Raw genomic sequence first — 16,883 nt, forward strand, 5'->3', positions numbered from 1 at the left:
CGGGGCGACCGGAACCTGCTGGAGGGAGGGTGGCCGACATGAGCAGCAAATTGGCAGCGTAAGTCACAGTGGCGAGGGCCTGGTCCCCGCGTTACTGAACACTTGTGGCCGGCGGTCACTTGGGCTCCGGCCTCGGTGCCTGGCACTCGGGAGATCAGAGCGGCCTAATGGCTTGTTCTAATGGAGCTCCGCTATAAGATCTTTAGTGTAAACCATTGGATTGGATTAACGTTGGATTGGTCGAGAAATATATGCACCGGAGATTAAACGTAAATGCGTTGGGTAAACGTAATATTGACGCGCAAATGTTTACATTGGATTCTACACTTGCAAATTGAGTCACGGTTTCCTTTTTCTCCCTAGCAGTTAGTTGGCCTGCTCTCCTTAACTATGGACGGGAGTTTGAAACATATGTTATGTACAATGTAAAAAAAACATTTGAATTGCTTTGCCGTTTTGTTTCCGGAGTGGGATACTTTTTGCTCAAATTTCTATACTCCCCGGGGGAGTCTATCACAAAATGCAATGTTTTGGATTATATAATCATATTTGCACTATGATCTTTATATTGATTGCAGTGTTCATCGTTATATGAATGAGGGGGAGTACACTTCTCAGACCAATAAACTGTTCTGCCATGGCTGCTCTGATTCTGCTCAACTCTGCATTTCCTGCTGTTTGCAGTGATCCCTTACTCGTCTGTCTTAACATTCAAGAACTCAAAAATTATGACCCGATGCTAATAAAGTTTGCCTTATCTCTGGGTTATTGCCCCTTATTTTTAAACGATGATACCAAATTCCAGTTTCTCCCTCGAGAAGAAACATCTCCAAATTACTTAGACTCTCCATTCTTTTACCAAAACCCTTGTATTTATACAATTCTATATTACATTTTGTTGAATCAACCTCCACTACTAAGTAATGTAGCCACAAAGGATATTTATTATCACATACACCAATTGGTGTAGTGAAATTTGACTTGTCATGCAGCGCTCAAATAAAGATAAGACTCAACATAAGCTGGGATCATTATAACGTGCTGTGTAGAAATATGTTTTTGAATGTATACTTTCAGATAAAGTTGAATAAGGAGAAGGCATCCCTCGGGGGTAAGGTACTAAGTTAGGATAAAACAGATTACAACATTATTAGGTAGTATCTAGGGAATGAATGAATTAATTAATACTTTATTGTCACATGTGACAAGTTACAGTGAAATTATTTGTTTTGCATACCCAAGGTATGCGACGAGTTGCCACATAAAGGGCACCAACAAAGTTACAAGTATCCTGTGCCAGGCCCTCCTTTGATCCCCCCACCCTCCCTCTTGGTGGTACCCCCACACCGGGTCCTCCTTTGTTAAACTGGGAGCAATTGTGTGAATCTTCATCTGACGTGGGAGCCATTTAAAGGTCAGCTGATCAAAGTGCAGGACTGGCAGGTATCAGTAAGGAGGAAGGATGGCATGGTAATAGAACATTGGATGTTCAAAGAGGTTGTGATGTTGGTCAAAAAGATAGAGGAAGTATTTATAAGGTATAAATAGATGAAATCAGACAGAACCTTTGAAGAATATTAAGTAAGCAAGAAAGATCTTGTGGGCAATTAGGACTAAAACATACCAGGAAATATCAATAGCGAGTTGAATTAAAGAAAACACCAAGACTTTTTATAGATACATTTAAAACGAGCAGGACCGCTCAATGACAAAGGAGAAAATTCATGCTTGTAGTCTGAGGATGGAGGCGAGGTACTAAATGTTCATAGGTTTTAGGAGCAGAATTAGGTCATTCGGTCCATCAAGTCTCCACCATTCGATCACGGCTGATCTATCATTCCCTCTCAACCCCATTCTTCTGCCTTCTCCCCATAACCCTTGACACCCTTACTAATCAAGAATCTGTCAATCTCCACCTTAAAAATATCCATTGACTTGGCCTTAGCTGTCTGTGGAAATGAATTCCACAGATTCACCACCCTGTGATTAAATAAATTCCTTTTCATCACCTTTCTAAAGTTACTTCCTTTTATTCTGCGGCTACAGCCTCTGGTCCTAGACCCTCCTACTAGTGGCAACATCCTCTCCAATTTCACTCTATCCAGGCCTTTTTCACTATTCAATGTTTCAATGAGGTCCCTCCTCATCCTTCTAAACTCCAGCGAGTAAAAGCCTAGTGCCTTCAAACGCTCATCATATGTTAATCATTCCTGGGATCATTCTCGTAAACCTCCTTTAGACCCTCTCCAATGCCAGCATATCCTTCAACATATGTGAGGCCCAAAACTGCTCACAATACTCCAAATGTGGTCTGATTATTGCCTTATAAAGCCTCAGCATTACATCCCTGTTTTTGTATTCTAGCCCTCTCAAATTAACATTTTGGGAATCCTGCACCAGCACAAGTAATTTTTGTCATTGACCATCCTTTCGTCCACCCCTCTTACCATTGACAATTTATTGCAGATTAATTACAATGTGGAATTACCTTTGCTGGTAAATAGTCAAATTAAATTAAATCCAGCCTTTTATCCCAGAACACTGGGCTGAGTTTAATGACGGTCTCTGCAGAAATATTTATAGTTATCTAATACTTTTAATAGTTTATGCATTCACAGAGCAATCATATGCAATATAGATTAAAAAGTTTGACTGAAATAGTAACCCAATTTAAACCTCCTGTAAGTTTTTCTATCAGAACATATTCCTGTGTATTTAGTTAGCCTGGAACATAAACATAATAAATAAAACTGAGTCCATATCTCCATATATCTTCATTCCCTTATTATCAAAAATGTATTTGTTTTCCGAAGGCCAGCATTATATAGTATAGGGACAGGCCCTTTGTACAATGTACAGTATAGGGACAGGCCCTTTGGTCCACAATGCACGTGCTGAACGATGGAATGATGGAAAACTTTTTTTTGGCATTTGTTAATTATTTACTGATTTCTTATTATCTAGACTATGGTCCATCATCTTATTGGTAGAAACCAACAAAACGGTCAGGTTAATGAATTAAAGTGAAACAAAAGTGAAGACAATGATCAAAGTCAGTATTAAAATAAATATAAACATTAGAAATGTAGCAGGACTCAGATTATGTATGATTGTAATTCTAATGTGTTACCGTATCAATTTCTTGAAAAGGTGTAATTTCATTATTGAATTAAAAAAAATCTATTTATAACTAATTTGTTTCTATTTGTTAGTAGGTCCAGGTGGGTTACAGGTCGATTTGGTTCAAGATCAAGGATAACTTCCAGCTTTGTATTTAAAGAATATCTGAAAATGCAGCAGGAATCGTGCAACAGCAACATAAGAGGACAACCCAATTATGCTGCTGATGTGAGAAGATTATGGACAGCCAACACCTGCCTTAAAATACGCTTTCTTGGGAAAACTATTCTGTGGATGAAGATACTTTGCTTCCCTCACAATTTAATGTTCAATAGTTTGGTAAGAACTTATCTTACAAACGCCTATCCAGTTTTAAATGGGAAACTTCAGCCAATTCACCAACATGTTTTTGAATCTAATTTACAAAATAGTATGATCCACAGTAAAAGGTAAGGCAGTGTTTTATTAAATATGGTTTTTTATTGAAACTGTCAAACTGTGTTGTGTGGCTGCTGAACATAGAAACATCAAGATGTCAAGCTGGTTCCTCAAGAACACCAAGTTAGCTTATCACAACTAGGGCAACAGTTGCGTGCCTACATTTGGTTTTATATTTCTTGCTGAGAGCAAAAAAAGTTAGCCTTATTGCTTCTGTTCCTCACAGTTTAAATTCTGCGGAGGTGAAATGATTTGAAAGTAAATAACTGCAGATGCAGCAATCTGACATAAAAACAATAGACTCAGCAAATCTGACAGCGTCTGTGGAGAGAGAAAACTGGATTAAAAATATTGCCTAAGCCTGTGCAGCTTTTCTCACAGTTTCCCCTTCAAGTCTAATGTGCATCTATTGTGTGTCACACTATGTAAAGTCCATTACACTTCTTGAGTAACAGGTACTGCAGAAACATAATAAGTAAATGCAAGGTATATAAATTTTGGATGTAATATAAAACTAGCATTTCTCCTTTGGCTCACCAGAGGCCGATTAAGACTGAATAAAGTCAGGAGTGTGATGCAAGAAATAATACTACGGGACATTGATATGCATAAACTACCAGTTGAATATAATATTTATTTGTCCTAATTGGACAAAATGTAAAGGAAAGGGAGTCAAGAGTGTTTAATTGTCACATGTGCCAAAACAGAACAGTGAAATTCTTACTTGCAGCAGTATAACAGGTCTGTAAACATAGTACTCAATAGATAACATAATAAATCAAAAAAAGTCAAATAAAGACAGTTCATAGTTTGCAGATTGGTTGGTTTTGTAATGTTCAATAGCTTAATGATTGTTGGGAAGAAGCTGTTCTTGAACCTGGACGTCACAGTTTTCAGACTCCAATACCTTCTTCTGAAAGGCAGCAGTGAGATGAGAGGGTGGTGTGGGTCTTTGATGATGCTGGCTGCCTTTCTGATAGATCCCTTCATTGGTGGGGATGACAGCACCCGTGATGGACTTGGCAATGTGTGGCACTTTTTGCAAAGAAGATAAGACTTTATCGCCTTCCATCACTGGGGAATGTGGAGGAGCCGCTGTGGTGGATGTTTATGTCAAATTTTAAGTAGTTGTGTGTCTTGTTGCTTTTTTGGTATGACTATGGCAAACCAAATTCCTTGTATGTTGCAAAACATACTTGGCTAATAAATTACAATTATGATTATGATTATTATTTGAAATGCATAAACTACCACTTGAATATAATATTTATTTGTCCTAAATAAATAGCTTTCAAATTGCTGAACCAGGGCTTTCAAATTGCTGAACCAGGCGGTTATGCAACCAGTCAATTTGAAAGAAAATCAAATGAGATTTTGCCAGTGATCTGACCAATATCTGTCCCTCACTTGTTACTAGTAGTATCTGGTTTTCGCATCATTGCCTATATTGGCAACTTGCTGCGTGTAAGTAAAGTTTGCCTTTTTTATATTATAGTCGTGACTACACCACAGAAGTGCTGCAATGGCTGTCAAGCACTTTGACAATGTCTTTTATAGTTTCATAAAAAACACTGCAAAATACAAATGTTTAATTCACTAGAAAAGGCTATTGTATTCTATTTTTCTCCGTCTGCCCTCAGAGGTAGCCTGTGAATAATATAGGTATGTGTAGGAAAGAACTGCGGATACTGGTTTAAACCAAAGTTAGACACAATAAGCTGGAGTAATTCAGCGGGACAGGCAGCATCTCTAGAGAGAAGGAATGGATCCCATTCCTTCTCTCCAGAGATGTTGCCTGTCCCGGTAATAATAGAGATATACCTTCCTTATTGCTATCATGCATAATGCTGCATCACTATAGTGATCTTTCATTTTGGAGCCTTATTCGACTTAATTTTTATTTATTTATTTTTTAAAAAAATTATTAGAAGTACGGTAAGTTACAATAATACACAACACATATGTCTTAATACATTTTTTGTACCGCTTCATTTTTTGAGCTTTAAGAAAAAGATAGAAGTAAAGGAAGTAAGGAAAGTGCGCAAGAGTCGTGAAGGTGCAAGAGAGTGTTGAGAAAAGAAAGCCCCTTAGAAAAGAAGTTAGAGAAGGAAGTAAAGAAAGAAAGTAGACTCTAGAAAAGAAGGAAAAAGAAAGGAGAAACAATCGCTCTATTACAACTCCGCAGAAAGGGGATTACCAACCAAATCCTGGCACCATTTATTTATTTATTTAATTATTTATTTTTAAAATTACTATTGCACCTCATGCTTGTAATAGTTCCAAAAATGAAGACAAAGGCGGAATCAGCTAATCTAATATCGTACCTATATAACATCATCTTAAACATAGAAATACCCACAACTGATGGAATTAGAAGAGACTGGGAACAAGAATTAGCTATAAAAATTTCAAAAGAGAGCTGAGATAATCACTTACTAAAGGGGCATAAATGTTCGATCAACGTACGACATACTCTCATCCAATTCAAAACATTACATAGACTATATTATTCAAAAACTAAAATAAATAAACTCTTCCCTAATGTCTCACCCATCTGTGATAAATGTCTGTGTCAAGAAGCTACCATAGCGCATTCTTTTGTTTTTTGTACAAAAATCCAAAAATTCTGGTATGAAATATTTGATATCTTTACAAAATTAATCAAAATAAAACTGGTACCAAAACCAGAATGGATCATTTTTGGAATATCGGAAGGTAACCCTGAACTAAACGTGTTTCAGAAGAATTTACTCAATTACGGGCTAATAATGGGAAAAAAGCTCATACTTAAATTCTGGAAAAATGCGCCCACACCAACAATAAAAATGTGGATATCAAATATGTTTGAAACACTACATCTGGAAGAGATGAGATTCCTCTTAGCAGGCAAAGCAGACCAATTCCATTCGACTTAATTTTAACTGCAAAACAGGATTTAACATAAAAACTCTTAAACCAGCACTCTTTCAATAAATGGTCATTATTCCTCTTCTCCTAGCATATGTGTCACAAGTTGCGCTGTACATTCCTCCCACACTCCAAAGATTCCTCCACACTCCAGGTTTGTAGGCTTAGGTAAATGGCTTTAGTAAAAAATGTAAATTGTCCCTAGTGTATAGAATGGTGCTAGTGTACAGGGTGATCGCTGGTCGACGCAGATTTGTTGGGCTGAAGGGCTTGTTTTCGTGCTGTATCTCTAAAGTTTAAAGTAAAGTCAATAACAAAGATTATCTAAATGCACCATATTTCCAAAATTACCACATAATTTAGATTTTGGGGTGATCCAGATAATCACAGATCCTGTATAATTTCAATTCCTTTTCTTTATATAGCACCAAAGCTGAATTTTGAACGGGCGTTTTAATCTGTAGCTAGGGCTAGAGGTCCAGAACCAGTCTGAAAAAAAAATCCCTTTAATTTCAGAACCACTGAAAAGGAAAGACCTGGGCTTGAGATTGAAGATTGTTGGGATGAGGATTCCTGAACCTGGGACGCAAGGGAAATTCTCATGGTTTAGGACCAATAGAAGTGATTACAGGATTAGTGAGCAATGGATGTGTGATTGCAAGTTCATGAGCTTTGAAAAGAAGATTGCAAGATTTAGAACTTGTCAGTGGAAGTACGTCCGAGAGTTTCAGCATATATTAAAGTTACTTACTTACTTACTGCCTATTATGCCTCCTGGCATGTAGGGCAGCAACGAAGGTCCTCCACTCCTGTCTGTTCTGGGCTAGCTTCTGGACACTACCCCAGGTTCCTTCAGTTGCTGTTTCCGTAACATATTTGTTTTACGAGACAGGGTTGTTAGCCCTGTGCTCAATCTCCAACCTGGAGGACCAGTGGATCGCTCTTAGTCTCACCTCTACCCTTCGACCTGTCCAGCATGGGAGACCCTAACAGGAGATGAATCTCCCGTTGGCATAACTCTAGGGGTCACTGAGACACACAAGCTCCCCGACCACAACAAGGTTGCAATTAGTTATATTAGTTAAAGTTATATTAGAGTATTTTAGATTGCAGGGAATTAACAATGTGGGATGGAACATGAGTGTAACTTTCTTTCAACAAAAACTCAGGAGAATAGGATCAAATGGCCCAGTGATTTCCTTTAAGCTGTAAGTTGTTTTTACATAGAGTCTTAGGGTCTTACAGCATGGAAACAGGCCTTTCGACCCAACTTGCCCACAATGGTCAACGTATCCCATTTACTCTAGTCCCACCGACCTGTGTTTAGCCCATATCCCTCTAAACCTGTCCTATCCATGTACCTGTCTAAATGTTTCTTAAAACTTGCAACGGTACCTGCCTCAACTACTACCTCTGGCAGTTAGTTCCATACATCCACCACCTTTTGCATGAAAAAGTTACCCCTCAGATTCTTATTAAATCTTCCCCCCCCCACCCCCCCACCTTAAACCTATGTCCTCTGGTTCTCGATTACCCTACTCTGGGTAAGAGACTCTGTGCGTCAACCCCATCTATTCCTCTCATGATTTTATACACCTCTATAAGATCACCCCTTATCTTCCTATGCTCCAAGGAATAAAGTCCTAGCTTCCTCAACACACTATGTACCTGTACTCCTAGATCCCTCTGCTTTACAACAGTCCCCAGAGCCATACCGTTGACTGTGTAGGTTCTTCCCATGTTAGTGTTCCCAAAATGCACCATCTCACATTTCTCTGTATTAAATTCCATCAACCTGCCCACCTTCCTCAGCCCACCTACCCAACCGATCAAGATCCTGCTGCATTTTTTTGACAACAATCTTCGCTATCTACAATACCACCTACTTTTGTGTCATCTGCAAACTTGCTAACCATGCTATGTACATTCTCATCCAAATAATTGATATAGATGACAAGCAGCAATGGGCCCAGCACTGAACCCTGAGGCAATCCTAGTCACAGGCTTGCAGTCCAAAAAGCAACCTTCCACCATCGCCCTCTGCTTCATTCCATGAAGCCAATTTTCTATCCATTCAGCTATCTCCTTGAATCCCATGGGATCTAATCTTCCAGAGAAGCCTACAATGTGGAACATTGTCAAATGCCTTACCAAACTCCTTCTATACATCGTCTGCAGCTCTGACTTCATCGACCTTTTTGGTCACATCTTCAAGTGAGACATGACTTCCCACGTACAAAACAATGTTGACTATCCCTAATCAGCCCATGTCCATCTAAGTGCATGCATCCTTCAGAATCCTATCCTTCAGGAATAATCTCTAGTAACTTTCTGACCACAGATGTTAAGGTCACTGTCCTTTGGTTCCCAACCTTTTCTCTGCATCCCTTCATGAATAGAGGCACAACATTTGCCTCTCTCCAGTCTTCCGGCACCTCGCTTGTACTTAATGACGACTCATTTATGAGCGGGGACTCCTGCAATTTCCTCTCTAGCTTCCCACAGTGTCCTTGGATATATCTGATCAGGCCAGGGAGATTTGTTTATCTTCATACGCATAAGGACCTTCAGCACATCTGTGACCAAAATACTGACACCTCTCAGGACACTTCCAGTGACTACCCCAAGATTCCCCCATGGGAACGTCACCCATTCCTTCTACACAGATATGCTGCCTGTCACGCTGAGTTACTCCAGCATTTTGTGTCTATCTTTGGTGTAAACCAACATCTGCAGTTCCTTCCAACACACCAAGATTCTCCATCTTCCTGTCTTTCTCCAAGGTAAAAACAGAGAAACACTCTTTAAAGACCTTGCCCATTTCCTGTGGTCCACATAGAGTTGACAGCTTTGATTTCTGAGGGGACCCACTCTCTGTCTGGTTACCCTTTTTCCCTTAATGTTATCTGCCAGAGCTATCCCCTGTCTCCTCTTTGCCAGTCTGATTTCCTTTTTTAGCCGGGTGATGAAGTGGAGCAGCTACTTTTTACTGGATCTCGCTTCATTAGTATAAGGATAAGTCAGCACTGTGACAAGTGGGGTTGTGATTAACTAACTGAGAACAAATGTCAACCAAATCTGAGATCTCATCATCTGTCCCATTGTATTGTTTGGTGGCAAGACATCGCTGTTGGGTGACTCACAAAGCTTAATTTGTAATGAATAACTTCCTGAATAGTTGTTGTAATATTTTATAGCTCTATCCTTATTTTTATTTAATATATTTTCCTCTCTTATGTTTGCTTTTCCAGGAATCATTTCTGTGCTGGCCTGAAGGACTCTAAAACTTGAAATATATATATTTTTTGCTTAGTCATTTCAATAGTGATAGTTGGCAAATTATTTAATTGTGGGGATATCGTAGTTGAGTATAATTTATCCTCCCTGATATTAAACTTACTCCAGTGAACATAAATCTAGATTGAAAACCCAGGCCAATCATTCTTTCCTGCTCCACATCTCCACAATTTCCTTTCCATTTATATTCTGATGCGGGAGACTATGTATTAATAATGTGCTTCCTGGAACAGGTATTTGGAGCTGATGAAACAGGTGCAGAAAGGTGGAGGTGAAAAAGCGATTCTGAGGCACACCCAGAGGAACAAAAAACTGTTGGTCCGAGATCGTTTACGGTTGCTTCTGGACAAAGGGGAGATATTGGAACTGTCTCCTTTTGCTGGTCTGGGAATGCCATATGGAGATATTCCTGCTGCTGGCTGCTTAACTGGTATTAATGTTTAGGCCTAATTTTCATTTAGGAGCATTATAAATGTTTGTCATATCTCTCTTAAGGAATCAATTTTTTTCTTGGATTTTAAGATAACATTATTTTGTCCACCATTTAATAATTGATATTCTTTCTAACCTTGTCAAAAATCTATTTCTACAATTCACAAAAATTCTAGAGTGTTAATGGTGCACCATTCAAGTTATATTTTGAGAAATGATATTCATCCAATAAAATTTATCCGATTGCACTGATTCAACTGTTAATGCATGGGATGTTTCTCACAATGGTGGTGCTGCCGAGATGCGAATTGTTTAATACACAGATATATTTCATTTTATTCAATCAATTTATGCCAAACTAAATATACAATTTTATTTGAAATTATTTGGGAGTTCTGGCATGATGAGCGTACTGAGCCCAGAGGGAATGAGGGAATTGAATTATGATACAGTTGATGAAAATCTTTTCTAGATTCTTGATTGTAGCCCTACATGCATTAGCTTGATTGTATGAAAGATGATTTGATGATCTTAAATTTAGTCCCCAAATGATACCAGCATTCACCACTGAAATAGGAAATAAACAAATACGGACAGGGCAGATCAAAAGGGTATTGTAATTATAATTAAAACAAATGTGGTCTTTTTCCTTTTCCATGATCGTCAAGGAATTGCATAGCACTGATCAAGGAAATCTCTTGCTTTATTATTGCCCTGAAGTGAAGTAACTGATTAAAGGAAGGATAACAGAGGTAAAGAATATCAAAAATAGGAACAGAAATAGCCAACACAACTCCTTGATGCTGTTTCAGTTTCTTCCCCCCCCCCCCACCTATTCCATCTGCCATTTACCCACAGGCTCTGATTCCTTCTGTTGTTCCCATTTGGCACCAATCCTTTTTTAAATTATTTTCTTCACCACCTTTTCCTTTTAGATCCCAGAACGTGTAACCTTTTTTCCTCCATTTATCACCTCCCAGCATTTGTCACTTTCTCTACTCCTCAACCTGACTGTTATCTATCAAGCACCCGCTTCTCACCTTATTTACCTATTGCTTGCTAGCTCTTGCCACTTCATCTTTTTCTAGCTAATTTCCCTCTTTCAGTCTAAGGTAAAGGTTTCGACCTGAAAGACAGATAATCCATTTGTGCCTCCATTGCTGCTGCCTGACCTGATGAGTTCCTCCAGCAGCTCCCCTCTGTTGTTCAAGCTTTTGACATTGCTGTGCAATTTATTTAAATTATAGCCGCACTTTTACATCAACTATATATACCTGCGCTATCTCGATATCCTTTCATTTCCTGAATGGTAAAAATCTATTATGAAATGCAAAATTCTTCCAAAATATCTTTAGACTCCGGTATATCAGGAGTGTATAAAGTAATAAACGAATGGGTTGGGCAGAGCCAACATGTTGGACTGCACCTGAAACCAAAGTGCAAAGTCTAACTATTTTGGAAGAACTAATGCTTGAGTGTCCTTTTTAAGTTGGACATGTCAGGGTGATCTTGAGAGAAACACTTGTTCTCTGTGTGAGTGATGAGTAAGCCAAAATAAAAATTGCTTAGTGTTATTTCTGTGAAGATCAAACTAAAAAAAGATGCTGACCTGAAAACTAAAACACACTACAAATTCAGTAGTTGCAATATAATGGTTCATTGTGATTGTATGTCTGAAACTTCTTAACTCTTTAAGTTCTGTCTTGGTATTGAATTGAAACAAAACAAAAAGAACGGTATTCAATTTTCTGACCAATATTGCTGTTTTCATATTAAATGTAGCTGTTACCTTGTTCTAGAGAATATTCCGCAAGATTAAACTGGTTCTCTAGAATACTGGGCTAGAATCACAATTCAGTATTTATCGCACATTCACACATCAGCATTTGTACCTGGAGACAAAAAAAAATCCCTGAACCAAAACAATCCATTACTTCCATACATGCTGCTTGACCTTCTGAGTTATCCAGCACTTTGCATTTTACTCAAGATTTCAAAATCTGCAGTTACGTGTGCCTCCAGTATTAAATGCTTTGCCTATTTTAGCTTCTGCCTGAATAGACAATGTTCTTATTATAAATGGTTCAGTTAATCAGCATTAACATCAATATGGATATATGTAAATTTTCTTTTATCTGCTAATTCATCTTTGTTATCTTTGTTATCATATATATTTCATGTAGGAATAGGTAAAGTCAGTGGAGTTTGGTGTGTATTCATTGCTAATGATGCAACAGTCAAAGGAGGGACAGTTTATCCAGTTGCAGTGAAGAAACAGCTGAGAGCCCAGGACATTGCAATTCAAAACAGACTGCCTTGTATATATTTGGTGGACAGCGGAGGAGCATTTTTGCCACTTCAGGTAGAGTACTACATGGATCGCTTATGGTCAGAAGCCTTTACAAGGCTGTAACAAGGTTGAAAATATATCTGATAAATACTAGAGGGCATAGCTTTAAGGTGAGCGGGCAATGTTTGTTAATGATGTTAATGATGATCTGCATATGTCCTATTCAGGCAGATATATTTCCTGACAAGAATCATGGCGGTAGAACATTCTATAATGAAGCGATAATGTCTGCTACAGGCATTGCTCAGGTAACTCATTTTTCATTCTGTCCTCTTCTTTAGATTCTGGAGTAGTTCCTGAGGATTGGCGGGTAGCAAACGTAACCCCACTTTTTAAGAAGGGAGGGAGAGAGAAAACGGGGAATTACAGACCAGTTAGTCTAACATCGGTAGTGGGGAAACTGCTAGAGTCAGTTATTAAAGATGGGATAGCAGCACATTTGGAAAGTGGTGAAATCATTGGACAAAGTCAGCATGGATTTACAAAAGGTAAATCATGTCTGACGAATCTTATAGAATTTTTCGAGGATGTAACTAGTAGCGTGGATAGGGGAGAACCAGTGGATGTGGTGTATCTGGACTTCCAGAAGGCTTTCGACAAGGTCCCACATAAGAGATTAGTTTACAAACTTAAAGCACACGGCATTGGGGGTTCAGTATTGATGTGGATAGAGAACTGGCTGGCAAACAGGAAGCAAAGAGTAGGAGTAAACGGGTCCTTTTCACAATGGCAGGCAGTGACTAGTGGGGTACCGCAAGGCTCAGTGCTGGGACCCCAGCTATTTACAATATATATTAATGATCTGGATGAGGGAATTGAAGGCAATATCTCCAAGTTTGCGGATGACACTAAGCTGGGGGGCAGTGTTAGCTGTGAGGAGGATGCTAGGAGACTGCAAGGTGACTTGGATAGGCTGGGTGAGTGGGCAAATGTTTGGCAGATGCAGTATAATGTGGATAAATGTGAGGTTATCCATTTTGGTGGCAAAAACAGGAAAGCAGACTATTATCTAAATGGTGGCCGACTAGGAAAAGGGGAGATGCAGCGAGACCTGGGTGTCATGGTACACCAGTCATTGAAAGTGGGCATGCAGGTGCAGCAGGCAGTGAAGAAAGCGAATGGTATGTTAGCTTTCATAGCGAAAGGATTTGAGTATAGGAGCAGGGAGGTTCTACTGCAGTTGTACAGGGTCTTGGTGAGACCACACCTGGAGTATTGCGTACAGTTTTGGTCTCCAAATCTGAGGAAGGACATTATTGCCATAGAGGGAGTGCAGAGAAGGTTCACCAGACTGATTCTTGGGATGTCAGGACTGTCCTATGAAGAAAGACTGGATAGACTTGGTTTATACTCTCTAGAATTTAGGAGATTGAGAGGGGATCTTATAGAAACTTACAAAATTCTTAAGGGGTTGGACAGGCTAGATGCAGGAAGATTGCTCCCGATGTTGGGGAAGTCCAGGACAAGGGGTCACAACTTAAGGATAAGGGGGAAATCCTTTAAAACCGAGATGAGAAGAACTTTTTTCACACAGAGAGTGGTGAATCTCTGGAACTCCCTGCCACAGAGGGTAGTCGAGGCCAGTTCATTGGCTATATTTAAGAGGGAGTTAGAAGTGGCCCTTGTGGCTAAGGGGATCAGAGGGTATGGAGAGAAGGCAGGTACGGGATACTGAGTTGGATGATCAGCCATGATCATTATTGAATGGCGGTGCAGGCTCGAAGGGCCGAATGGCCTACTCCTGCACCTAATTTCTATGTTTCTATGTTTCTATGATACATGGATAGACCAATTGGGTTCTTTTGAGATTGTAATTTTTATGCCGAGGGTGGGGGGGGTGAGAGGAAGAGCACACCATCCAATAAGAAGTTCGAACAGAAATCATTTTTAATACTTAATCATGACCTTCTTTCCACCATTGATCGTTTGCCTGCAACGGATGGGCTGTAAAATGTCCTGGCCTGACATTGAACATCAGAGAAAATTTATGACAAAGGAGACCGCTCAGCCCATAATGTTTAAGCCAGTCTTGAAGATTAAATTTTTTTTTTTTTAATTGATTTCTAAAAGGCACAGTTAAACTTATAATATATTTCTCTAAGTGTTGGAGTACTGAGTGGGTAGGGCAGGTGACGTTTCTGGTTGGGACCCTTCTGCAGACTGATGGTGGAGGGAGGTTGGAAACAAAGCTTGAAAAGAGGAATGCCGGGACAAAGCCTGGCAGGTAATAGGTGGATACAGGTGTGTGATTTTATTTTGATCAGCAAAGACCGGTGGTGGGATCACGTTGGAGATGACGGTAATGTTGGAGCATGTGTTGGACGCGGGGGTTGGTGGGTGAAAGGTGAGGACCAGTGGGACTCTATCCTTTTTCATATGGTGTGAGGGGGAACAAGAGGAGAATCACGGGACAAAAAAGAAACCCAGGTGAGGGAACGACTTATAACAGTATGGGGGGGGGGGGGGGGGGGGGGGGGACTCAGTTTACTAAAGAAAGAGGACATCTCAGATGTACTAGAATGGAAAGCCTCATCTTGGGAGCAGATGTGGCGGAGATGGAGAAATTGAGAGTGAGGGATAGCGTCTTTGCAAGAGGCAGGGTAGGAAGACGTGTCAGCTTACCAAAAATCACCCACACCCGTATCCACATATTACCTGCAAGACTTTGTACTGCCCATCCACTCTTCCAGTTTTCTCCTTCTTTTCTCTGGAAACCTATATATCTGCAGCCTTGTTTTTTGCAATAATTTTCATTGCATTCCTTTATAACATGTTAAAATGTCATTTTTGTTTCATTCCCAAATATGCCATTAGTGAAATTTTTGGGTGCTTACTGTACAGCACCCATCCTTTGGTATCCAATAATGGGAGGACCTAGTACTGCAACTTTTCCCCACAAAACCTTATGGCAGCTGCACCAAGCTTCAATGTTTCCCCTCAGGTGTATTCCACACAGATGATTGTCTGACTAATAGTTAAATATCTTTATCTGCAGATAATTTTCTGAAGGCCAGATGATGTGGCACATTCTAATTGAGTAGAACATTCAATGGCAAACTGGCCAGACTCATCCTATGCAGCTCCAGGGAGAGATAAAACTTCAGTACATAGTGGCACTTGGTATTTGTGTTCTCAGACTCTGTGCACAGCATGATATAGCCACATCCAAAGATGGCTGTCAGGATGATTGCCTCCATCATTTCACTGGAGACCTATGAATCATGTCCCTATATTTTCAGATGAAATGGAAGATGACTGCTGTGGCACAGAAGTGGGGTATGGGCTACACCTGGCAGTTCTTGCTGTATACCTCAACTCCCCTGAACCATAATCCCAGCATCTTCATATAATCCAACTTGATGGTGAAAGGAGCAAAAGAGCAGTTGGATTGCTTGCGAAAGAACATGCCCCCACTTTCCCTGCAATTGACTGCTCCAGAGACCAGTTTAATTGATTGCAAATACTTATCAATCTGCAGACTGATTGTGGTTCCAAGTGGAACATGGCATTGTTGTGCATATACAAATTGATTTGACTTGAGTTTCCTCACCATTCTTATTCAGCAAAAGACTTGATACAACACACATACAAAAAAGTGGCGAGAAGGGGCCTTGGCTCAGGATTCACTCGTGAAACTTTCTATTTGCCACCGTTAACTTAGAGTGCGCTACTGATGGCTTTGTAAAGCAGTTGCATCCAATTGTGGATTCCCTAAGCCCATTTTAAAGAGCACATCCATCTGCGAATGCGTTATATGCTGTCAAAGGCGTTCTGCTCGTAAGATGATGAGGCAATTGTCCACCCACCTGTTCGGCACATAAGATAATCATATTTCTGAGTACCTCAAGGCTGTTGGAGATCTTCCTGCCAGTTTGATCCAGGTCGATTTTCTGTCCCAGAGCAGGCGTGACGAGTGGCAATAGCCTGAAACGTTATAATCCACATTTACAATTGAAATGGATCACTAATTTCAGATCCCTTCTTTCTCTCCCGAAAGCAATAGCTGTAAAGAGATACCCAGACTGATCCTATCTTTCAGTACTTTGGCTGTAACCCTGAAGATCATGGGTTTTCAGATAACATCCAGATACATTTAAAATACTTTTTACATTTAAAATACTTTTTAAATGGGATGAGAGTTTCTCGTGCTACCATCTTTTCAGGCATTGAGTTTCAGAACCCCGCTATTCACTGGATGATTTTCTTTTACCCATTTCCCCTCTCATTCTTGTGTCAATTTATTACAACTTCAAGTCAATGGTACCATGGCATTAGGCCACTATTTTTGCAATTTAAGTATGTCTCTGGCTTCTTTATCTTGACGAATTGAATTATTGGT

The 16,883-nt window shown here is 39.7% G+C and overlaps 1 protein-coding gene across 6 annotated transcripts in view; it reads left to right on the top strand.

Annotated features, from left to right (window-relative positions):
• LOC116977738 (methylcrotonoyl-CoA carboxylase beta chain, mitochondrial-like) overlaps window positions 1-16,883 on the top strand; it is a 44,859-nt gene that overhangs the window by 506 nt on the left and 27,470 nt on the right. For 2 of the 6 annotated variants that reach the window (XR_004413291.1, XM_033028467.1), the window contains exons 1-5: window positions 31-58; window positions 3,213-3,569; window positions 9,996-10,192; window positions 12,378-12,556; window positions 12,712-12,792. Coding sequence is in view for 5 of the 6 variants with exons in the window: in XM_033028467.1 (XP_032884358.1) it covers window positions 39-58; window positions 3,213-3,569; window positions 9,996-10,192; window positions 12,378-12,556; window positions 12,712-12,792 (834 nt within the window). In the remaining variant the exon portion in view is untranslated. Of the gene's footprint in view, window positions 1-14; window positions 59-154; window positions 270-3,212; window positions 3,570-9,995; window positions 10,193-12,377; window positions 12,557-12,711; window positions 12,793-16,883 lie in introns of those variants that run through there. The other 4 variants (XM_033028468.1, XM_033028469.1, XM_033028470.1 and 1 more) reach the window with 4 other exon arrangements.

The sequence above is a fragment of the Amblyraja radiata genome, chromosome 10 (assembly GCF_010909765.2).
Source record: "Amblyraja radiata isolate CabotCenter1 chromosome 10, sAmbRad1.1.pri, whole genome shotgun sequence".
In the NCBI taxonomy this organism is placed as follows: Eukaryota; Metazoa; Chordata; class Chondrichthyes; order Rajiformes; family Rajidae; genus Amblyraja; species Amblyraja radiata.